The sequence below is a fragment of the Trichechus manatus genome, unplaced genomic scaffold (genome assembly GCF_000243295.1).
Source record: "Trichechus manatus latirostris isolate Lorelei unplaced genomic scaffold, TriManLat1.0 scaffold00114, whole genome shotgun sequence".
Lineage (NCBI taxonomy): Eukaryota > Metazoa > Chordata > Mammalia > Sirenia > Trichechidae > Trichechus > Trichechus manatus.
Window position 1 is genome coordinate 7,641,095 of NW_004444050.1, and position 26,418 is coordinate 7,667,512.

Sequence of the window (26,418 nt, forward strand, 5' to 3'; positions counted from 1 at the left end):
TTTGTGCTATGCTTAAAGCAGTCCCAATTATCTTGCCATCTTTCCTTTTGCTCCTCAAAATGATCAACTGTAACTTAGCATTAAAATGCTGAATTAAGTTCTCTCATGTCTAATATAGGTCTGCAGCTTATACAAAATTATAATGACCATTAGAATGATTTGATGTTGTTTCCAAAGGCGTGTGGCTTACAAGTTCAACTACAAAATCAGCGGTGAGAGAGCTCGGGCGTGAGCTTGGGTGCTGCTTGCAGAATAATAGCCCACCATGGAATTGTGATAAACTCGTGTTCTTACTCTGTCCTTGGCTTAGTCTTATTTGACTTTCCCTTGTCTGACCTTATGTCACGCCACTCTCCCCTTCACTGTATTCTTGCCCTGGCCATGTTTCTAGTCCCTGAACAGGCCTAGATGATTCCACTCTGGGAGTTTAGCACAAGCTGTTGTTCCCTCTACCTGGAAGACTCTTCTCCCAGATCTTCCCTTGATGGCTTCTTGTCGTTCAACCTTTACTTAAATATCACCTCCTCTGAGCAGCCTCCAGTGATCACTCCTAGTCACACCCTTTTATATCATTCTATTGGAATTTCTTGGAATTTATAACTACCTTACATCTTCTTGTTTTTGAACCTTCATTGTCTGTCCTTCCAGACAGGTAAGGACCTTGTTTATTGCATTGCTAAAATTGTAGTCTATAACATTTCCTGAATGAATGAGTATCCCCTAATTAATGAGTGATTCTAAAAATAAAATTATTTGGGCTTAATATTTGAAAAATATGTACCCCATTGCTGTCGAGTTGATTCCGACTCATAACAACCCTGTAGGTCAGAGTAGAACTGCCTACTAGGGTTTTCAAGGCTGTAAATCTTTACAGAAGAGGAGGGGCTTGTGGGATTGAATTGCTGACCTTTCAGTTAGTAGCCGGGTGCTTTAACCACTGCATCACAAGGCTCCTTTCACAAATATGTACACACATTTTTTTTATAGCTTAGCAGTCTTCATTCTATGGGAAAATAATCAAGGTTTACGTCTTAGAGATTAACATTTGCCTTCTGTAATTTATTTTTCCTTATAAAAACTATCACTAAGTTACATTTAATATTTAACTTAAATAAATTTTATACAGGATGAATACCAGGGCCACTTATTTGAATAGCACCTATATATCTTTTGCAAAATTATATTTTAAGGTATTAACATCCATTCTAAAAATTCAACAGCACCCCTTATCTATTGCTCTGCTGCAGATGACAAGTTTCAAGGAAGAATTTTTCCAAATTTAAAAATATGTTTTCTTTGCCAAAAAAATACATGTGACCTAATACATTACTCCCAACATGTCTTGCTTCCAAGAACTTTAAGGCAAATCAGTTCAAAATTATAATAATCAGGTCCTCTAAGGTGCTCAGAAGCATCCAAGCACTCTTCTTTTAGGCCAGCAAATCGTAATCAAATCAGTTTCAGAATCAATGAATGTGAGGGACCATCTCCAGAAAACACATACACTCATGCAGAAATATGCATATGATTTCAGCGGGTTCAGGAACGCCACTAAGTTTATTGACTACCCCAGATTAAGAACTGCTTTAGACAATTTTTGTTATTTTATCCTCAAGTGTTATAGTTTGCATTGTTTCACTTGTCTTCAATAAAGAAATAAGGTATTCCTCTTAAATTCAGGTAAGTCAATGTCTTTTCAACTTGTTAGGATTCAGTCTTCTGAAAGACAGTACATAACCTTGGAAAGCAAGGTTGAGAAAGTCAGATAACTTTTTTTTTTCAATCTTTATTCATTTCCATGTTCATTTTTACATACAAAGTTATAGTCCCAGAGGGATGCAATATAATGTGAAAACCACTGGAAGACCTCCTTAGTATGTTACAGTTTCTCTTTCAATCTTTACGTTTCCATATTAACTTTTTGAGTTCAGAGTAAATAGATAGTGTGTCATGTTCTTTCCCAAAGAGGACAGTGTGTCAGACTCTTGGTAGCACAGTGACAAAGAAGTCTTCATTAATGTTGGACACTAACACAATGAGGCTAGTGAGATTTCTTCCCAAACTAGCATATGTCCTTCATTATGAGCACAGAGAGTTGGTACAGACACAAGTCTGTCTCGCTTTAGAATGGACTGATCTCATGATTTGAATTTTGAGTAAGTAAATTACATGGTGGATTTTCCAAATTTGACTGAAGATGAATCAGTATGTTAATATATGCTTCAATGTATGCAATCTATGCAATCTTTAATGTCCAGATGGACTTAATGAATCGTATTTATCTTATTATTTTATATATTTTTAAATATCAAACTTTGAAAGAAAATAATTTTCTAGGTTAATAAAATAGCACAATCAAAACCTTTATTTATTTTTCTCATTCAACTAAAATAATAAACCTAACCAACCAGGGAAAATGGCAATAGAAGCATTTGCATGAAACATTATGTCTCAGAAAATAATGCCAAGAATATTGTGAAAATATGCACATTTCTCTTAGTTGAGCTGCAGAAAATCAAATGCATTTACCTTTGAAAAGCAGAGGTATTCATTGCCTTCAAGCTTCTGTTCTGAACCTTAGGCTGGGAGCTGATGGTCACACACAGATGATTTTCTAGTTTTGTAATGAAAAAAAATGGAAGAATCTCTCTGGAAGGAAAACTTCGGTCATTTCTATCTCAACCTGTAACTATTCCATGGTGTATATGGAACACATTAATAGTTCTGCTGATCTTTTTTTTTTTTTTGAAGAGTAGAAACCAGATTCTAAATAAAAATAGTCTGAATTATCATAAAGCCAAAAATAAGAATGGAATATTTAAAATTATAATTCACTTAACTAGTGACAAGTGAACACATTATCTTCTTTAGTGATTTGCAGTCATCCTTTGCATATTATATTCAGCCAGCAACCAAATTTTAATTTTTAATTAGGAGACATTAAAATGTAATTAGCAGCAAATAACAGAATGACAAAGTTACAAAAATTCATAAAAGTCAAAGGAAGCAGCATTTTTAGCCATAACAAGAAGTGTTTTTCCATAAATTTAGGGAATAATAGTGACCTCATCACCTCCTCCACATTCCCCTTCAAGGCAGAATTCCTAGAAATAACATTCCTTTTTTGACAGTAATAATAATAGTTCAGAAATAGGTGTCAAAACCAGAGTGGGCATTCTTCAGAGTCAGAAGACCCTGAAAATTTAATAAACACCATATATGAAAGGAACATAGCAAATTCCAACACTGCATACACATAATAAAATTAATTCATTCATAAGAGGCCATACAATGTTCAATGTGCATTTTCCAGAAGGAAGCAGAGGGCAACAGAGACCATCTGCAGCTGTCAAACCTGTGGAAGTGAAACAACGCATTACGAAATTCACACAATATATGAATTATAAATGAAAAACAAATGCTTTATCAAAAAAGTTGGTTGATGGCTTGACATACAGATATTTATATGTATATATATGTATATATATATATAATGATAAAAATCAGCTTGCATGAGGGTCATAATATATCTACTTTGAAGTTATATCACACGTACTGTAAGCAATTTACAGAATTTGTCAGGTTTGCATATACAGGAATTGTGAAATGAATTAAAATACACTGAAATACAGATCACTCGAAATTATTTCTATGAACCTCCCAGGATTAACAGGGATTGGCCGTAATCAGCAGTTGCCACCATTGAACAAGAGACATGCCAAAAAACAGAAGAAAAATTCAGGAAAGAAAGGACAATTAAAAAAAAAAATCTTTTCTTATTCCTTACTTAAAATAATGTTCTCTTGGTTGACTTGCAGTATTGATAATTTTGTTCTTGCCCCAACACGGGGGTTTTGTTTAATTCATAGTTTGTGTTCTGTATCCTTTCGATCTCTGTTTGCTTGCTGGAGAGAAAGGGTCTCTGAGCGAGTAGGAAATCAGTGGGTTCCACAGTAAGTATTTACTAGACAGATGACGTTCAGGCCAATCCCTGAGCAGTCAATGAGATGATGCCGTAAATCGCCGAAGGAAAAGGGGGGAAAAAAGATCTTGCTGTTAGAAAATGTCCTATCGCTTCACATTAATTCTCTTGAAATAAAAAGATCAGTGATTTGCCAAAGAAAATATTATCAACAAAACGTGTGATAGCCTCTTCGTTTATGCTTCCGGAAGCAGGTGCTCCTTGTGTAGGTAATTAGAGTACAGTGGGTGCAGAGTGGTGCTTGGAGTTTAGGGTCAACTTTGCTGTCCGCTCCGTAGATTTTACAGGCGATTTGCTCTTTGCTTTAAGAAGAGAAAGTGATATTGGAAAAAAGTCAGCACTTTAGATTAAAGCAAAGCACCCTTCACAAAGCCACAAACAAGAAGCAGGACAGAAAGTCCATGGCTTGTAGCTATCCTCGCACCTGCGGAAGAAGTTATAAGATATTCGCTCATCTTGAAGATTTCCAATGCTCCTTATTAGGCTGTTTTAAACACATACATATATATATTTAATTAGCTCGCCAGCTTGGCTCTGGTGCTCATGAATGTCTTGGCATGCACTGCAAATAACAACACATACAAAGTATTTCAGTCCCAGGAAGTTGGTCTTGTTTGTTTTGTCTGTTTTCACACAATGCCATCCCATGGCTGGAAACATCGAGAGGAACAGATTCAAATACTTTTGCCTCAAGTGATTCCTTCAGCACCATTCCCTATCGCCATTTGATTTTTCCTACATTACTGCCTAACATCACATCCCCTGTTTTAGGAATGCGTAAGCATAAAATCGCAGGAGATAAAAACTGAGCGCAGCAGGCTTTACAATGACCGGGGATGTGTTCTAGGGTGGGTGCATTTGGGCGTTTACTTTCAGAGTTGGACATTTCTCAATTTTACATCTTTGACATCTGAGGAAAAGTTAGTCCTATCAAGAATTAGAAATTTTGAAAGCGCTCCAGGACTAAGTGAGGGAGAGAATTAAACTGCAGTTTTTCTTCATATGTTTTGTCCAATAAGCTCACAGCAATAAATGACACTGTAACTACATTTATGAGTAAAAAAGATGGACATGTGGTAAGACTCAAAACATTTCTTTCTTTTTTTATTGAAATTGAAGAAAGACTAGAAGGATTTGAAGAGGGTAAATGTGGGGGAATTCAATGTTTTAAACATTTCAGCTAAATCCATGTTGAATTCAGCAGGCCTATCGTGGCAATGATAAAAATTGAGGCAAAAACACATGCTCTCAAAAAGTCATCACAGAATAAATGTCTGGGGGTTCTAAAATGGCCATTTAGGAGACTGACGTTTACTGTTTTTCTGCCAGGTTACTTTAGTCTCATTAGTATTAATTTGCCTTTGTTATATGAGCTATAGATTGAACACACTATCTCCTGACAGTAACCTCGTGACTGAAGACCTGGAAGGTTGGTGGTGGGTCTCTGGAAGGCGTTCCTTCATTCAAACTGGGTGACAAGATTCAAAAATGCAAAAATGATAGCCCAGTGCTTGTGTAACTCTAAGTACAGATATCATGCAAGGAAAATAGAGCAATCTATGTGGGACCATTACCATTAGAGCGTCCCCAAATTAAAATGTGTTCTTGTAATCCTTGAAGAGAGATACTTCAACAAGGTATTCTTCATACGAAAAAAGAAAGGTAAAGTAAGTGATTATACAGCTCCCTAAATAGCCAATGGTGCTTGATTTGACACAAAATATGTCTGAATTTGAATAAAAGTCTTAAAAATGCTAAAAGGAATAAAACTACATAAAATAATTAGTTCTTTGAAAAAGATTTTGTGAAATAGTGGTTTCCATTTCCGCATGGATATGGCAATTGGCCCAGAATTGCTGAAACTACACCATGTAATATTCTGCCCCTTTCTCAACGAGTCAACCCTTCACGGGAAATTCCTGGCCTCATCACCCCTGTAAGATATTTCATGTGTGACCCAACATTTCCCAACATACTATGTCCAGCATATGCAAGTTAAAGCAAACTTCATGTCAGTCTTAGGATTGGAAAGAAACCCAGTTATGTACTGTAAAGTACATGTAGAAAATTAGAGTAATATTAAGGGTACTAAAATTGTGAAATGTCATCAGGTATGAAATGTACCATTGAAATATTGTACTTTCAGGTTGTAATCAGTTATCCATTCTAGATACATGCATTTCCTAGCATTTTTTTTAATGAAATAAAGCTTGTTTCTGTCAGCCAATCATAGATAAAAAGGTGTTTTTTCTTACACAATAAATTATAAAATAAATCTGTTTTTCATCAAATTACTGATTTTTCCCCTTTTTGTGTGATTTGTTTCTTTATTGAATGATATGTATCGAATGATATTGAATGATGTGTATTGAATATGTGATTAAGGTGAGGACGTAGCCGCAAAGTCCTTCAGACAGTGAAATCTGAGCATCTATATATATTGTAATCTGTCCTGTGTTATTTTAACAAATGATTATTTTAGCCATTTTCATTCAGGTTTACGTTACTCCATGTGTATTATTTATAAAAGGAGCCCTGGTGGTGCAGTGGTTAAAGCGATCGACTATTAACCGAAAGGTCGCTGGTTCGAAGCCACCAGTGGCTCTGAGGGAGAGAGATGTGGCAGCCTGCTTCCCTAGAGATTTATAGCCTTGGAAACCCATATAATGGTACAATATTTCCAGGTTTAAAATAGTTCCAGCTGCACTATTATTGTTTCTCAAATGTGCTATACTTCATGGTCTATTCTATAGAAATTTTCTTTTCTGTAAAAGGGGAACTTCGGCCACTCATCATGCTCTAGTCTCAGTTTTACGTGTAGAAACATTTTACTTGTGTGAAACGAGAGTCAGAATTGCAGCCAGGAGCCCCAAAAGGTCTCATTTCCTCTGCTGCCTCTTGCTTTTGAGATCCCAAATAAGGTACTTATTTCTTCTATGTTATCTAAAATGGTCACAATAACTGTTCATGTATTATTATATTTTTCATATTAGTTGGCCAGACATTGTGTTGGAATAAGATTGCTTCTTTATTTTTTATTTGCTTTCTTTTACTCTATGCCCAGGCCAAGGAGTACAACCTAATTTACCCCTAACAAGATCATGAATTTAAACAACTTTCGCCCTTAAGTAAACTGCTGTCCGTCGTGTTCATTCTCACCAGTTAATTGTAATCTCTCTCTTTTCTGAACTTCAGTAATATCTTGTTTTACTTCTCCTAGGACACATGTAAACTTGAAGTTAATTGTATTCATGTCTTATCTATCTGATTAAACTATAAGCTCATTACAGACAAAGGGTAAAATTTTAGCAATTTTCTTCATTACTCTCAATGTAACAATGCCTTGACCATTTTTAAACTCTTGCCCCTAACGTAACATACCCTGTGAAGAAGAAAAGGAGATGCTTTTATCTCAATTAGGTGAAGCAAATGATGTAAAAGTAGCAAGCCTAGCTAGATGAAGAGTAGCCAAATAGAACCTGGAGATTTCTTCTCTCTGACTCAGATGCCATTTCACAACACCCTTCTACTTCTGTGTAATGATGATGCCTTTCATTTGTTTTTATACTTAAAAGATCTTTATAGTGCTCTTTCATGTGTAATTCCCCATGTCTTTGTAAGAAGACAAGATATTAGTAAGGGTGATATTTTCTCCATTTGCAAATGGAAAAGTCTAAGAAGTCTTCTTAGAAGTCTATATACTGCAGAAGTTTTCTCATTTTCTTCTCCTACTTCATGCAATAGCTAGTGTCAGTATCTCCTCTAAGATAAGGACAAGCAAGCCTTTCTCAAGAGAGAATCTGTGACAAATGAGCATTTGACCAAAGAGAAACAAAAAACGCATCAAGTATATTATCTTCACTATAATTATTATTTCATAGAATAACAAATTACCATCTACTGCTTTAAAACAAAACAAAACAAGAGAAAAAAATCAAACAAACAGAAATAGTACTTGAGACCTTGGCATCCTCAGCAACCAGGCCAAAGACGATATGTAGTTCTATCATCTTCGGGATATCCCCTGTATGTCATCAGAGGAAATTATTGCCACCGATAGGTTAGTACCCTATATAACTGTCATCACCCTAATTAAATTGAGCACAACTTCGAGCCAGGAAAGTTAGCAGCAATAGTCAACTGTTCACCCTCCTTCTTGCTCCTTATCATCAGTCTGCCAAATGGAAGGGCTTAGCTTCTTTTTACAGCTGCCGTCGAGTCACCCCTGACTCATGGCGACCCCATGTATGTGAGAGTAGAACTGTGTTCCATAGGGTTTTCAATGGCTGATTTTTCAGAAGTAGATTGCCAGGCCTTTCTTTTGAGGCACTTCTGGGTAAACTCAAACCTCCAAACTTTTGGTTAGCAGCTGAGTAAGTTAACCGTTTGCACCACCCATGGGCTCCTCCATCGGTATTATTATCTCTCCCCTGTGTCTACACTCACTAGACTGAAAGACACTGGGCAGATTTAATAATACGGCATTCTTCTTCTTGCTCACCCTAGTCTGCACAATGACTGTAGTACATTGGGCATCTACTATGTGCCAGGCAATAGGCATTTTTCATACATTGTTTCACTTAAACTTCTCAACAACCAGCTATAATAAATACAATGATCCTCCTTTTAGAGATCAGGAAATTGTAACTCATCAGCATGAAGTAACTCAGCCTACATGGGTAATAGGTAGTAAAGTACAGAAATGAAGAAACGGCAATGCAGTCAAGTCAACACAGAATATGGATCTGCTTCTTTCTGAAATCCCCAATTTCCCTTCATCTGTTAAAGCAAGATATGAAGCTATGTTTGAGTTTATACTGGTCTTTTCAGAGAAAATGCACTGGATATAACATTTAGAGAAAAAAAGTATTTTATAGAAAACTTCTCTTTGTTCCAACTCTGAACTTATAAATATTTCATACGAAAACACCAGTATCGTAGTTTTCCTAAACAATAGTAAGTAAAGTTTATTTTGATCCTTATACCAAATATTTATGATATAATCATATTTTGAAATGTTCACAACGTAGACTTTTGGAGCTTAAAGCTTCCTCTGAATTCATTTAACTATTTGAGTAAGCGGTAGCTCCACCATTATTCTGAGATGTCCCTCTCCTTTCTAAGAGCTTCTCTTTTCCATACTTTAGCTCGCAAATTTGGTAGCCTGGAACCAAGGAAAGGTAAATTTATTATTCAAAGTGACACCATTAGTTAGTGACAGGGAGAGAATGCCAATCAGACCTCTTTGGCTACCAGGAAAGAACATCAGAAGAGGATATGGGTATTTCACTCAAAGAGCAAAGTGGAGAGTTAAGACAACTATCAACACAACTTGGCCCATCTAAAATTTTACTAGCTCTTCAAATAAGCCACCTTCTCTTGGCTTTCAACATTTTCGGATGGATTAATTTCCTATATGAGTACAATTTTTTGTTGATTTAGATATGGGTAACATTGACTATTCAGGGCTTCTGTCTGCAACTGTAGGCATGATTCGCCATAGATTTTTCTCTTCTTCTTGTTTGAGTATCTAGTGGAACCCAAATGGAGCAAGAAAATAATTTCTTTCCCTCTCTGGCTCTACTACCTCACTCCAGAATCTTTATTTTGTAAAACTGAACATTAGTGATGTTTAACATAGGAACAGGAGACATTGGTGGTTCAGTGGGAGACTTCTTGCCTTCCATGAGGGAGACTCAGGTTCGATTCCCAGCCAGTGCACCTTATGCACAGCCAACATTCCTGTCAGTGGAGGATTGATAGTGTGTTGCTATGATGCTAAACAGGTTTCAGCAGAGCTTCTACACTAAGATGGACTAAGAAGAAACGCCTGGCAATCTACTTCAAAAATCAACCAGCAAAAACCCTAAGGACCACAGCAGTCTGGAGTTGCCATGAGTTGGGGGCCGACTTGACAGCAGCTAACAATAACACGTGAACAAACCTAAAAAGGGAAATACTCCGATAGTAAAAGAAACAACAGTCAAATAATTTTTGTCTGTGAAAATGCCTAAGTTATAAAGAACTGAGTGTCCATCACATCTCTCAGAGCAGCACAGCCCCTTTGACAGGCTTCTTTATTACAAATGCCAGCCTTAAGAAATGAAAATAGCTGTGTGAGAAGATTCGAGCTAGCTTGTAATGCAATGTTTATTCAGGTTTGTGCATACTAAATCACCATTTAAGGGGAAAGGTCAAATAATAGGATGATGTTATCCTATAATTTTTTGAGAAGAGTATCTTTTTCATTAGAATTCTTATGGGTCCAGTGCCAATTTCTTCCAGAAATCCATTTTTTTTTAAAGAAATGCGCTTCATTTTGACCTACTACATAAATAGCCCATTTTATTGTGCCCTAGCATGTTGGCAGCAGCTGTTTAAATTTCCTTTACTGCTTTCCTTTAGTCAGCAAATTTACAGCTCTGTTCGAGTTATGAGGCCTCTTATTGTAGCTAAGGGAAAAGGTGCAGTTGCCCACGTACACAGGGTTTAAACGATCAGGCGCACGGTCATATCTCGTTCACCACAGAATGTTTCAGACTTTTTTCTTACAGCCAGTCACCGCAGCCTTTCAAGGTTTCTGCCCTCTATAGTAAATAAAGAATGGCCAAGAGCAAGCAATACAGCCTCTCCCTGCTGAGGCCAGATCAAAAAAACCAAAACCAAACCTGCTGCCTTGGAGTCCATTCCGACTCATAGCAACCCTATAGGGCAGAGTAGAACTGCCCCCGTAGGGTTTATAAGGTTGTAAATTGTTACAGAAGCAGACTGCCACGTCTTTCTCTCTTAGAGCCGCTGGTGGGTTAAAACCACCAACCTTTTGGTTAGCCGCTGAGTGCTTTAACCACCGCACTACCAGGGCTCCTTGCTGAGGCCATAGAGAAATTTATAACAGTACATTTTCATTGTAACTCACCCATCCAAGTAAGAACTGATCTTGGTGCAGATGTAATGATGCTAGCAGCAACTAATATTTTTTCGAACACTTGTTATTTCTTTACCCCTTACCATGATCCAATGCGGTTATTATAATCATTTTACTCATAAGCGAACTGAAGCTGAGAGGGGTTGTGTAGCTTGTTTCCATTTACTCAGCTAGTAAGCAGTAGGGCTGAGATTCAAATCCGGTTCTGTTTGACTCTGAAACTAAGATGCTATCAATTAATTTGCATCATAATTTTTCCATGTGATGATTCTTCATACCCGATGGCTATACTTTCCCAATTCTGTCTTTGGGAAGATGGCAACAGGAGTGGTTTTGGAAAAATGGAAGTGAGTACAATTTAAACTAGTGGAAAAAATAAACAAAATGTTTTCAAAGAAATGAAGTTGTACTACTACATATATTTAATAGCTTCTTTAATGCATAAATAAGAATGACATATAAGTAAATACTGCTAAAGAGCTTGAAACTATTTACCCACGGAGTTTAAGTATGTCTCCTGTAAGTGTTTTCATTATTAATTAGCAAATCCTTTATTCATAATGTAAAACCCCCATACCTGTTGCCGTTGAGTCGATTCCGACTCATAGTGACCCTATAGAACAGAGTAGAACTGCCCCATAGGGTTACCAAGGAGCACCTGGTGGATTCGAACTGCTGACCTTCTGGTTAGCAGCTGTAGCACTTAACCACTAAGCCACCAGGATTTCCCCATAATGTAAAGGTAGATGCTAATCCAGACCTTGTTTGAATGATCACAGATTTCCTAATAGGGATTCCAAACTCATGTGGTTTTGCTGCAGTGACATCATTGGTGAATAATGTCAGATTTGACTAAGGACTTAAATAAGTACATTGAAGTTGGGGACTGGAGTAAAGGAAAATATGAGGACAATTGGTGTTGACGTGGTCCGGCTTTGTTACAGAGATTGTGCACCCAGAGCATGCTGGGATATCTTCCCCTGAATTAGGAAACGGATATAAAGTGGACCCCAGCTTCTATTATTGACTATTGAGTCAAGTGGCAAGAGAAACAAATCATAATAACTTGTCTGAGTTGAGGAAGTGGGAAGTCAGTTTGGCTGAAGGTTTGAGAAATCACTCACTATTTGGAAAAATAAAGACTATCTCTTCCCATCCCACTCTTTTTTGCATTTTGTGATAGATGCCCATCTCCAACACCATTAGAGAAAAATTCACCATCAAGTAAGGAAAAATATCTCATATTCTTAAAGAAATGACGACTGAGGAACTCAGAGTCAAAAAATAGAAGGAAAAGAAAGGAACGAAATAGCTGTGAATAAGTGATTTCAATCCCCACATTATTTTATATTAACCGTTTATGCCACCCAGGGACTGCTCTATATAAACTGAAGAGTAAATTAAAGATAGCGCCATAATTTATAAACGCAGTATTTTGCAAATATTGTTCAGCAATGTTTGCTTTTGAGGAAAAAAAATATGTGAGGGTCTAATGCCAACAGGATGTAAAACAAAACAAAACAAAACCATCAATTATGTGGCCTTGGATAACACACTTGTTTTAACATAAGGAAAATGTCTTCAGACTTTACCCACGTATTTTCCAAGATTAAGCTAACAGCTTTACTCTTTACTTTAATCTCGCTCTTTCAAAATTATCTAAACTAGAATGTTTTATTTCACAACAGAAATTATCTTCTTAGCTTTGGGAATTAAGTAATTAACAGAGATAGCTGAAACAAGATTTTTAAATCCATATCCTATTTACCAAGACATGCAAATAAAATGAGAGAAGTAAATGGTTGCCAGTGATTGTTCAACAAACTTCCTAGACATAATTTCTTGATTAAATACCAACCAAAACACCAAACCAAACCCGTTGCTATCAAGTCGATTCTGACTCACAGCAACCCTAGAGGACAAAGCAGAACTGCCCCGTAGGGTTTCCAAGGAATGGATTCAAACTGACAACCTTTTGGTTACCAGTCATAGCAGCTGTAGCTCTATAACCCCTGGCGCCACCAGGGCTCTGATTAAATACCCTGATGGTGCAGTAGTTAAGAGCTCAGCTGCTAACCAAGAAGTTGGCAGTTCGAATCCACCAGCCGCTTCTTGCAGTCTCTGTGAGTCGGAATCGACTCGACAGCAATGGGATTAGACACCATACAAATAAATACGTATTACTGTTGTCATGGGTAGGTAGTGAAGGACGGTCCAAGTGCTATTTTCCAATCCTCTGTGTCCATTAATACATGCGTCATCTGAGGTTGTTTTCTTGAAGATTGGACAAATTACATTTAAAAAAAACCCATATTCTTAGCTATGGTATTATCTTCATAAATGTTTGCATTACACATAGACCAAAACATAATTTTCAGTCCCTGAACTTTTATTGAACTCTAATGACAGGCCATGCACAGTGCTGGTTATAATAATGCCAAAAGTATCAAGTCACAATTCATACCTTCAAAACTCAGTATTTTCTGAGAATTTGAAATAGATTGAGTTTTTAAATTCTAGAGCTTGTCTATATTTAGTGATTGAGGTTTTACTGCTTGCTCCCCAAATGTAGCATTTTTCAGTTTCATTATTTATAATGCTGGCAGAACTGAGAACATTGTCTTTGTAGCATGAGAATCTGTTTAATCATAAAAACTAAAAAATAAAATATTTTGCAAACGGCTGAAGAAAATGCTACTAAGGATGTGTTTGTAAAATATCACTTCCAAATAGAAAAAAGAATAAAATTGATCTCCTAATAGAGCTCCTCATTGCATAGTGCTTCATACCTTTGTATTTTGAAATTTGGTTACATTATTTATTGCTTTTGTTATTGTTGTTAGTTGCTATTGAGTTGATTCCAATCTATGGCGACCCCATGTGTGCACAGTAGAACTGTTCCATAGGGTGTTCGAGGCTGTGACCTTTTTGGAAGCAGATTGCCAGATCTGTCTTCCGAGGCACCTCTGAGTAGATTCGAACTGCTAGTCTTTTGGCTAGTAGTCTAGTGATTAACCATTTGTTCCACCGAGGGATTCCTGCATTATTTATTATTATTTGAAATATTTATTCTTATTTGAAAATTAGCTGCATTATTTAGCCTTCATTAGAAGGTTTATGTCTGTGCAGATAATAAAATTATTTTATTTAATTTCATCTCTCTTATGTTTTATTTTACCAGGAGCTGCACAGCTTCATGGAATAGGAAATTTGATCATCACTCCCAGCTTTCATAATTAGCTTTAATATAAACGCAGAGAGTTTAATTTATATTGAGTCTATTTTATACATTTAGGACTATGAATGCATGAAAAAATGCTCTCAGACTTTTTTGAAGCAGTTATATTAAGTAAAACATAATTCTTATTTATAAGTCTTCCTTGCATTGATTTCCCATGATGCTCCCCATGATTGGGACCTCACTCATCCCTATGAGTTAGGGGCCGTATGAATAATACAATTGAGAGGAAAAAGAATTGCATGGCATTTTTTTCATGGATTTTACATGCAATTGATTCATTTAATCAATAAACACTTATCAAGACCACACCCATTAGATTTAGAAAAACAAAAAGAATAATCCAATGGTCAGATTCTGTGCTCTGCTCCCAGGAGAAATAAGATATAAAGTTCTTGATTCAATTTCTGAGTAGACCACTTTCATAGCAGCACTTTGTACGTATACATATGCATATGTGTAGATGAATATGCATGTATATATGTTTATGCATATGCATATTCATGCACATAAATGTATATGTTGTTAATTTTATCATGAGTTTCATAATCACACAAAGGCATTATTTCATTTAGTCTTTCTTTAGTAATTAAATATATTTTATACGTTTGCTAATTTATTTTCTTTCTCATCAGATGTCTGCCTGTCATTCGCCTATTTTTAAATTTGGGAAATTTTAAATAATGTTCATATTTTTTTCTTACAACGAAAGTTAATACATTATCATTGTTCAAATGCTAGAAATAAAAACAAAATAATTAAATATTAAAAATAACCACTTATTGTGACCTCTGATGTACATTTTTCATATATTTTCTTCATGTCATCTTTCTACGCACATAATTACCTCAGATTGATTTGACACTTGTGTATACATATATATACAGGAAACCCTGGTGGCCTAGTGGTTAATAGCTACAGCTGCTAACCAAAAGGTCAGCAATTCGAATCTACCAGGTGCTCCTTGGAAACCCTAAAAGGCAGCTCTACTCTGTCCTTATAGGGTCGCTATGAGTCAGAATTGACTTTATGGCAATGGATTTGGTTTTTTTGGGCTTATACTATACATTATTTTTTACTATAAAGTTTGGTAGTCTATATTTTTTCCACATTATATTTTGAACTGAGTCTTTTCTACTTAAACATTCTTCGAAAATATGATTCTAGAATCTGCTTACTATTCATTGTATGATTTTGTAACACACTCATTAGGTGATTACTCTTGGGCTTTTCAGTATTTCCAGTTATACAAAGATCTCCGTGATAAACATCCCTGTTCATGAATCTGCCTCACTGCTGATCTCCTTGGAATTTCCTCCCAGAAGTACAATTTCAGGGTCAAACAGGCTGCACAATCTAAAGCCCTGTGACTGATATTTCCTTCCAAATTTTCCTTCAGCAGGAAGTACCAGTTCACTGTGCAGCTGATAACAGAGCAGAATGCCTCAATCACTGTAACCTTGTTGACTCTTGTTGATTTAAAAAATCTTTGCCAAGATTGTCTGTGTCAAGTTAGGGGAAAAAAAAAAAAGCGTAGGGATTTTTCCTGAGACTGCATCAAATCTATAAATACTTTTGAAAAACCTGACTATTCACAATACTGAGACTGGCCTTACAAAACATAGTATGTCTATGCATTTATTCAAATCTAAACTCTCTCAATCAAGTGTTCCAGTGGTCTTCATATTTTTACCACTTATTTGCTATTGTCTTAAAAAGAAAAAATAACCTAGACATTTTATACCTTCTTCTTGTTGCTACTACTGTGGATTACAACTTTTTTTTTTTTTTTTTGGCTTTAACAAAAAGAAATTTCTTTTCTCACAGTTTAGGAGTCTGAATTCAGGACTCTGACTCTCAGGGAAGGATCTCTCTCTCTCTCTCTCTCTCTCTCTCTCTCTCTCTCTCTCTCGGCTCCGGGGGAAGGTCTTTGTCTTTTTTCAATTTCTGTTCCTGGGTTCCTTGGTGATCTTCACGTGGCACGGCATCCACCTTCCCCCATCTGTGTTTGTGTTTCCTTGTCTTTGCCTAATCTGCCCCTTTTATAACTCAGAAGTGATTGGCTTAAAACACACTTTAGCTGATATAGGCTTATTAACATAAAAAATAAAACTCTAATTCCAAATGGGATTACATCCACAGGTATAGGGGTTAGAATTTACAACACGTATTTTGGGGGAACACAATTCAATCCATAATATCATGTTCTCAAATATTAAAACAAATATTAAAGCCCTCACTGATTGATATTTATCTTTCAGCCTCTATATTTACTCCATCAACAATAAGTATCTTTCAATATATCTATCAAATTTACCAAGTTGTTTCTGTTAACACCGTGGTATGTCTAAGAATCTCATGCAGCAGTATGGTTGATCTCTGCTGTTTCTAGACTCTTTATTCTAGTTTTTCCTCATATAACAGCTAGATATATGTTCTAAAGTCATGATTTCAATCATGAAATTTTGCTTAGGGGAATCTGTTGTGGTGTCATAATATTTAGATTCTTAAATGAAAATACTTCTTTTAGTTTTAAATGTCCTATCTGGAATGCTCCATTTTTTTTTTTTAAATCATCTTTTCTTTTTCAATAAGCATCCACACTGAGCTGATTAGGATTCTTACTGAACTCCCAGCATGCCTTGTGCATACCCAGACCTCTGCTCTTTTCTCACCTACCCAAACTCAAAAGTTGTTTCAAAAGGCTAAGCCTTTATTCAACCACCACCTTGAGAGGACAGATGAACCACTTCCATCTATTCTGATCTATGACTCATTTACATTTAGTCACTTAGAGTATTAGTTAACTATTGCTGCACAACGACTTACGCCACAACTTAGCGACTAAAACGACAACGTGTATCATCTCATACTTTCCATAGGTCAGGAATCCAGGCATTGCTCCGCTGGATCCTCTGCTTCAGGGTTTCTCACAGGCTTCAATGAAAAAGTTGGCAAAGGCTCTGGTCTATCTCAAGGTTCACCTGGAGAAAGGTCTGTTTCTGAGCTCGCTCACATAACCATGGCAGAAATTAGTTTCTTGTGGAGTGTTGAACTAAGGGTATTGTTTCCTTACTATGTGGTTTCTCCATAGGCCGGTTCTCAACACGGCAGCTTACCTTTTGAGACTCAGGCAGCTCGGCTTCTTGTGTCCCTTGTCTCTTCAGCTTCTGCTTCCTATGGCCTCTCGGCCCTCAGGCCTCACATCCGCATCTGCCCTGCTGGGGCAAGTGTTCCAAAGCTCAGTAGCTCCGCCGGTAAGTGCCCGGAGGCACCCCACTCCGCCAGGAAGCCTCCTGCTCACAGGCATTCAGCTCTCTCACTCTGTGGGTCAGCTCCAGCGCCATCTTTCACCGGTCTCCTGGTTCTGCTGCTGTTGGTTCTCTGCTGCTGCTACTTCTCTGCTGCTGTAGGTTCTCTGCTGCTGCTGGTCCTCTGTCACTGCCGCATGTCTATCCATTCACAGTTTTAAAACCGCTTCCGTATTTTAGGTATCTGTTATAGCAGCACCCCACTCTCTCGGTACCAAATTCTGTCTTAGTTATCTAGTGCTGCCATAACAGAAATACCACAAGTGGATGGTTTGAACGACGAGAAGTTTATTTCCTCACAGTAAAGTAGGCTGAAAGTCCAAATTCAGGGTGTCAGCTCCAGGGGAAGGCTTTCTCTCTCTGTCGGCCTTCTCATCAGTGTTTCCCCGGACTAGGAGCTTCTTGGCCCAGGGACACCAATCCAAAGGATGCGCTCTGCTCCCAGCGCTGCTTTCTTGATGGTATGAGGTCCCCCGGATTACAACTTTTTAATAATATTTTCTATTTGTTAATTTTTGTCATATAGAGAATTGATTTAAGTTTATACCTTTAGCTTGCATTTACCCATTTTACATGATCGTGTTTGATATTTCCAAGCAATGTAAGCAAATTATATCATCATAAAACCAAGCGACAACAGCAAAAAAACATTGCTGTCAAGTGGATTCCAACTCATAGTGACCCAACAGGACAGAGTAGAACTGTCCCACAGGTTTCGAAGGAGTGGCTGGGGGATTTGAACTGCTGATCTTTTGGTTAGCAGCTGAGCCCTTAACCACTGTGCCACCAGTGCCCCATATCATCATAGCATCTGTAAATATTGGCATTTTTTCCTTCTTCCCCTGAGTAGTAGACACAAGTATTTTGCCTATTTACTTCACTTTTTAGTTATATCTGATTTAATTAAACAGAGGTTTTAAAATTATTTACAGTAAAATGTTATTATTTTCATTTGAGAATTATTTTGTAACTTTAACACTTCAAAAGCCTTAGGCCTCTGATTTTATGCTAGTCTTTGATTTTTCTTTTTCTGTTTAACTCTTTAATTAATTAGAGTTGATTTGGATATATGTTGTAAATTGTGATCAAATACTTCCCTTTGGCATTTATTAAATCCTTCCTGAACTATTTTTTACTCGTCAGACATTATATTGTTCTATACAGTTTCAGAGCTTTTCAGGCTTCCTTTTTACTTTCTTTCATCTCTATTCATATTTATGTTCCTTTATTATCCTTTTAAATCATGATTGTTTAATAATATATGTTATTATGCTGGTAAAGAGGAAGAGAACTAACAATTGTTGAGCTAACTCCACATGCCTGGTGTAAAAAAAACCGAAACCAAACACATTGCTGTGGAGTGAACTTCGACTCGTTGCGACTCTATAGGACAGAGTAGAACTGTCCCATAGGGTTTCCAAGGCTGTCATCTTTACTGAAGCCAACTGCCACATCTTTCTCCTGCTGAGCGGCTGGTAGGTTGGAACCTTCAGGCTTTCCATCAGCAGCCGAGTGCTTAACCACTGCACAACCTTGGCTTCTTGTGCCATGTTTACTCTGCTACCAAACCCCTACCAAATCCATTGCCATCAAGTCGATGCCAACTCATAGTGACCCTATAGGACAGGGTAGAGCTGCTCCATAGAGTTTCCAAAGAGCAGCTAGTGGATTCCAACTTCAGATCTTTTGGTTAGCAGCCAAGCTCTTGACTACTGCATCACCAGGGTGCCTTACTCTGCCAGATGTTTAAAATAGATTAACTCATTTAATGCTAAAAATGACCCTTGGGAGAGATCAGACTGCTAACCAAAAGTTCGGCAGTTTGAATCTACCAGCTGCTCCTTGGAAATCCTATGGGGCAGTTCTACTCTGTCCTATAGGGTCTCTGTGAGTGGGAATTGACTTGACGGCAATGGGTTTGGGTTTTTGGCTTCTCAGTTTTATAAATAAAGACTCTGAGGTTCACAGAAATTTTGTGACCAATTCACTCAAAGTGATTAGCTAGTAGATCGTGAACGTTGAATACAAATTTGAATCAATCTGCTACCACCAACTGTGCCATTTTTATTATACATTGCTGTTCCCATTTTATTTTCCCCTCTTTTTAAAGCTCTTAGCAATATTTTTACTTGTTTATGCTTTCAGATGTATTTTTAACCATTTTATAATTTTAAGAATTCAGAGGGTCTTTCCTGAAAGCTTAAATTTAATTAATATAGCAGCCTGTATGTATTAGTATGGTTCCTAAATACATGTTATTTATTAAGGGCATACAGCTAAACTTAGCAATCCTTTGGAATTTTATTGTATTTTGCAATAAGGAGTTAGTTACAACCTTGAAGAAGACAGCTGGTTGGTAATATGGAATAGGTACATGGAGGAAAACTTATCATCAATTAATGGCACTATAACAGAGGGGAAGAAAAAAAAGAAAGAAAGCTCTGGAATTATAAACATGCACCAGGAATAAAGATTTAGTCTTCCTTCTTTCCCTCATCACCTGCACACACTCAATAAGAAAATATTGGCTTAGTAGAACCAGGTAGTGTAGATAATTTACTCTCATCATCCACTGATAGCGGTAATAAAATTTAAGCACATGCAATAATATACCAATGCAACTAATACAGCTGATAATTACCATTTATTGGAGTCCCTGAGTGGTGTAAACAGTTAGCATGCTTGGCTGCTAACTCAAGGGTTAGAGTTTGAGTCCACCCAGAGGCACCTCAGAAGAAAGTCCTGATGATTTACTTCCACTGAAAATCAGTCACTGAAAACCCTACGGTCACAGTTCTACTCTGACATACATGGGGTTGCCATGAGTCAGAATTGACTCCAGGCAACTTTTTTTTAAGTGTTAAACTCTGTATGTATATAACTTATTTAATTCTTAAAACGCTTTCCGGATTGCACTCTAGTTCCTGTTTAACAAATGCAGAAACTGAGACCTACAGCTGTTATGGAGAAAAGATGTGAACCCAAGTCTTCTTCCTTAATCCCTGTGCACTACGGCCTCTTCTGATGAACAAGCAGGGCAAGAAACAAAAGGTCAGAGGAGCATCCTCCCAGTTCGTTTCTGTCCCCTCTACAACTGAAATGAAGGCAGTAGTGTGAGGGTGTATGTGGCAGAAGCGTTCCAGGAGGAGGAGCTTTTGCCCTTCCCTTCTCTTTTGGGACATGGGTTACTTGATTAAGTCTTTCCAGCAACCTCTCAATAGTTGATTCAGTAGGTGAGACTCAACCATTTGACCACCTATCCAGGCAGCTGCTTCTATGACAGCTTCCTGAAATCCCAAGTACCATCAAAAAGTTTAGGACTGGAGTTTAAAACACTAGAAAAGTTGGCTCATTTATAAAGGTCCCGGTAGTCACAAGTGAATCTTAACGTGGCCAGCCAGGAATTGCAAAGCACAACCAGCCTACAGCTAATCACCTGGGCCTTGGTTTTCTTTTATGCCCAGCTAGTTACTAATTTTCAATGAGTAAAGTTAAATATGGTTTGCAGGAGAATTTAATCAGTATAGACTCTTCTTAATCTGCATAATTCTGGTCCAGACATATCTCTCGAAGATTCCTTGGCCTATATTATCGAAATCATTGCCTCAAATCTATTTTTCATCTTATTCATAGACACTTGATTTACATAGTAGCCATTTAACTGATAGAATTACAATGATCAAATTCATTTAGCCTGTGGAAGCAGCCAAGTTGGATCATTTGAACCAAAATCAACATGAAGGCCTGAATTATGTAAGGTTGGCTCTCTACCTCAATACAGTGTACCATTTACTCATCCATTAAATCAGGAAAACAATTTCCCCGTAAGACCCTCAGCCTAGATACACAGAAGGCCCTCATTTTCCTCCTCCTATCAGCTTTGAAATTCTGTTTTAAGATCATTCCCGCTAAATCTGGCCACTTTTGGAAAGCTGCCGTGTTTACCAGCAGCAGAGAAGCATCGGTGAGCTCTTGGCTTCTAACAGCTGTAGCAGCAGCTGCCTCTCAACGCTCAGGTTCACATCATGGGGAAAACACAATAATCGTATTTCGGAGCTCAGAGAATCAGCATTCCTGCTGAGTGACTACAGACGCCACACGTGGAAACATAAGTACAACCTTAACCATAGCCACTTGTCTTACAAATACCGGCTGCTGATCACAGGAGTGAAGAGGACAGCTTAGCAAAAGCCCTTCCCAATACTGGAAAAATAATAGCAAAAGAACAGAATCTCTAGAAAACATATTTTGCTGCATGCCACACACACATACAACACATACATACATATAAATATACAGGCAAACATAATATATAGTAAATTATATATTTTTCTCACCTCTAAAAACATTTTAAAACTAACAATTCTCATAATTTACTGAACATAAAAATGTCTGTTTCTGGTTGTGCGCTCAGAGACTCTGACTCAGTAGGTGCTCGGTGGAGTCCTGGACTGTAAATTGTTAACAAGCATCCTGAGGAGTCTGGCATTGGTAGTCTGCACTGCATACTTTGAGAAACATTGGTTAGCAGGTTTTATCAGTTTTGGAATAGTGGCAAAATGATTCATTTATGAAAACAAAATTATGAGAAAAGAAGATAAAAACAAAAAATCCTATCCCTCTTTTCTTTCCTCCAGCAAACCTTACTGAGTTCCTCTGTGTTCTAAGCACTTAGCTAGACTCAGAGAGAAGGAAATGTGAGTTGTAGTATTTGTAGCCAAAGAGTTGTAGTCAAGGCGACCAACTGTCTTGGTTTACCTGATACTGAAGTGTTTCCTAGTAAGTAGGAATTTTAAAACTAGAAAAGTCCTGGGAAAAACTACCAGAATATAGCAAAATAAGGGCTTTCGCGTAAATGTCAACAAAACACAGTGGAGACCTCAATGAGGAAACAGCCCATTCTGATTAAGACAATAGATGAAACCTTTAGAAAGTAATTATGCATTTGAATAGGAATTCAGCAAATGCAGAAAGACCCACACGAAGAGCATATGTAAAGTCATAGATGCAAGAAAGTATCTGAAAAGTATCTGAATGATTCAGAAATACTCAGCAGGAAGATGAGGGTGAGGATTAGGAACTCAGGAAACAAAGGGGCTAGAAACTAGACTAAAAAATTTAGTGGTGGTGTTTTGGAAATAATAGTTATTCAGTATTTGCTCTGATTTTATCTGTTCCTTGCATTAGAATTGAAAGGAGATAGGGAAACTGTTAGGAGTGGTTGGAATAGATGAGGAAAGTGAAGAGAATGTTGAGAATGAAGCCATATATAGGTGGAACCAAACAGATGCAGAGTTTTTCCGGGATATTTTGGAGAGACAATCAGTAGGACTGAATGACTAATTCAGTGTGGCAACTGACAGATGAGGAGCTAAGAGCTTGTTCATGGTATCCTCAAGACCCGCAATCATGACGCTGTTTTTAAAAGAGTTTGGGAACACAAAAGGAAGAACATTTCTTTTTGGTGAGAAAGCTAACAGATTCAATTTTGAATGTTTGAGTTTTGGGTGCCTGATCTGGGTATCTATTGTTGTTTCTGGGTGCCAGAAAGTCAACCTCATGTGATAGAGTAGAACTGCCCCATACGGTTTTCTAGGCTATAATCTTTATGGAAGCATATTGCCATATCTTTCTCCCTTGGAGCTGCTGGGTGGGTTTGAAGCACCAACCTTTCAGTTAACAGGTGAGAGCTTAACTGTTGTGCCACCAGGGCTCCTTGGGTATCTATTACTGTGTAATAAAGTACTCCAAAACGTAATGCTTTAAAACAACAATTTGTTATTATCTCTTATGGGTCTGTGTGTTAGTTGGGCTCAGCTGGGCTGTGCTTGTTTGAGATCTCTCAGGCTGCAATGAGACAGCAGCTGGAGGTAGCCTGGATGTCCAAGATGGCTTCTTCACGCATATGTCTAGTGTCTTGTTTGGGCTTCACTCAGTAAGATGCTCTCAAGGTAGTCACACTTTTTATATGGTGGCTGGCCACCAAGGGTCCACAAGAGAAGTTGCTAGTCCTCTTAAAGGCTAGGCCTGGAATTGGCATACCATCACTTCTGTCAGAGTGATACTGTTTTGGTCAGAGTACTCACAGGCCAACCTAGGTTCAAGGGAAGGAACAATAGACTCCACATGTCAACAGGCAGAGTGAAGACAAGTGTGCTGCCATCTTTAGTCTGTCAGTACTTACGGGACATATATGTTGAGATATTTTGGAGGCAATAGTGAACGCTGGCCTGTATCTCCATAAAGAAATCAGAGTTAGAAACGTGACTGGGGAAGTTTTTCACAGAAAAGTTAACAGTCAAAACCATGGAAATGTGTGAGATCAGGGGGTTGAGAATGGGAAAAAGAACTACATTTAAGAGAGGATTTTAGGAGGAGAAGCCAACAAAGGAGAGAGAAGGATGCTAATAACCAATAAATAGGGACTGAGCCTGAGAAGACAAGAGAGACAAGAGTGTCAAGAAGGAGGAGTGAACAGTGGACAAATGCTGCAGAGAAACTGAGAATCAGATACGTGAGGTTGCTGGAAATGGGGGTGTAGGAGATACCAGTGACTTGCAAGAGATTATTTCCAGTAAGATTGTTAACAGAAAGAAGGACTGCAGCGGGCTGAGGTGTATGGAAGGAGAGATAATGAGCATACAAAGCCTGGCCAGAGATGGTGGCTGGCAGCAGTGGGTGTATATCCTCCTAATAAATCTGGCTCTCAAAGGATGGGGAGAGCTGGAGCAGGAAGCTGCATGCATAGTTGTGCTTGCCCGTTTGTTAGAGCATGCTTGTAAGTGGGAGGTGGTGATGGGAAAGGAGAGACTAAAGACAGAGGAACATGAGAAGGACTGATAGAGGTGATACATGGAGATATTTGGCTTCTGAAAATGAGATGAGAGGAAACACATAGAGTGTGGCTTAGAATATTGAGCTGTTTGAGGATGTATTGAAGGGGAGTTGAAGGAAGTCTCGGTCTCTTCTCTTTGTGAAGAAGGGACTAAACCACTTCATCCTGATAGAGATCCTGTGATTTCCCATGTCCAGCTATACTTGGGCCATTCTCCTCTGTGAAAGATCTTTCTTCCCATCTTTGCTTGCCCAGTATCTCCCTATCTTCCCAGTCCCTTCTCCCAGGATGCCCTCCATGAGTCCTCCAGCTAGATAATTTTCCCTCCTCAGAGCTTTTCTAGAATATTTCATAAACTTCTAACTCTGTGTGTTGTTTTTCCCATACATAATATTCATTGGCATTTTCTCTCCCTTTCTAAGCTTCTGGTAAATTGAGCGGAAAAAGAAAAAAAAAAAGAGTTTCAATGTGAGTAATGAATAATGTTGGTCTTGGGTACATAAAACTGGAAAGGATTCAAAGGAATAGGTGACAAGAAACCCTTACAGGATTGCAAAATCATTTGTCTTCATTATTTTGGTAGTAATTACTGATTACCAAACGTAGGTAGAATTAAAATAATTTAAAAAGAGATGTCATAAAATAAAAAAAAAGCTTCAGGGAATAGTAACATGCTCACTAACTAACTTAGTCAGCTAAGTCAAAGGCTTTGAGGAAAATGAAAGGCAAAGCAGACAAGCGTTTTGTAACACAGGTTGCTATTACAGTGTCATATTCTGTAGATAATCATATTTCCTTGTATCAGATGCCACACAGATAAAAGACTAGTAGAGCTCTTGGCCTGTGAAACCAAGATTTTGATTTTCATGTCCTCACCATGTCTTGGCTTTGATGGGATAAGAAGAAAACAATGCATTAACAATAAAATTTACAAGTATTTTCTCAAGACCTAAAATACAAACTCCTTCAGGAGAGGAGGTGTGTTTTCCATTTTGTGTCAATGTGCCTGGCATATGAACTGCTTGAAAGGATGGAGTGGTGAATAAATGAATGAATGAATGAAGCATAGGCATTGAAATAAGCTTTATTTGAAGATATTATGAAAAATTATAGAGCAAAATTAGAAATTAGGATGTGGGTATTACAGTGAATATAGTATGTAAATATCCATCCCAGACCCTGTATTATATACAATAATTGTGCAAGCACAGAAACTTACACATGAATAAGGTAGTGTGGTAAATAGAATACTCTGGGCCTCCCAGGTTCTGAACTAGAAGTTAATTAGAAAATTTTGAAAGTATATAAAATGTTTTCCAGTATTCAATGGTAGAAAAAAATAGAAACTAAATACTTTGAGACATTTCGAATTAATTTTTCTATAAGCAGATTATTTTTAGTAAAAAAGTTTTTCTTAATGAATATAGGCTTCCATGAGTCAGCATTCCTTCTCTTCTTTCACGCTTATGCCAGAAAAAATAATTTTGTACTAACACCGAGGGTGATGCTGGTGGTGGTGGTGGTGGGAGAGGTGGTGAAAAATGAGCAATGATTTTTACTTGAAATTGTTAGACGATATCTAGAGTTTACCATTTTGCCCCAATAACAACACTAAGAAAAACATACTAACTTAATAGAGTACATTATTTAATCCAAAAACTAAAGAAAAAAAAATTTAAACATAGAACATTTCACTTTCTGCTTAGAATCCTTCATTTGGACAAGGTGCCTAGTCTGATTTTATTTCACAGAATGGATTTACGATACCTAGCTTGGATTCTATGCAGGTTAATAATTTCACTTTCCTTGAATAGGAGTTCTCACTAATTAAGTCATAAATTGTCTGCAGAGGCTAATCTGTGCTTTTGCATGTAGTATCTAGCATGAAGGGGCCCTGGTGGTGCAGTGGTTAAAGGGCTCGGCTGCTAACCGAAAGGTCAGCAGTTCGAACTCACCAGTAGCTCTACGGGAGAAAGATGTGGCAGTCTGCTTCTATAGATTCACAGCCTTGGAAACCCTATGGGGCAGTTCTACTCTGTCCTATAGAGTTGCAATGAGACAGAATCAACTCGAAGGCAATGGAATTGGTTTGGTCTGGGGTGTAGCATGAAGGGGGAGAGGGGACAA

At 37.6% G+C, this 26,418-nt stretch overlaps 1 protein-coding gene across 2 annotated transcripts in view; it reads right to left on the reverse strand.

Annotated features, from left to right (window-relative positions):
• Nucleotides 1-2,334: 2,334 nt before the first annotated feature.
• VSTM2A (V-set and transmembrane domain containing 2A) overlaps nucleotides 2,335-26,418 on the reverse strand; it is a 32,679-nt gene continuing 8,595 nt past the window's right edge. The window contains exon 5 of one of the 2 annotated variants that reach the window (XM_012557719.1): nucleotides 2,335-4,284. In XM_012557719.1, the coding sequence (XP_012413173.1) occupies nucleotides 4,196-4,284 (89 nt within the window). In that variant the 3' untranslated portion in view covers nucleotides 2,335-4,195. Of the gene's footprint in view, nucleotides 4,407-26,418 lie in introns of both variants that reach the window. The other variant, XM_004383967.2, reaches the window with a different exon arrangement.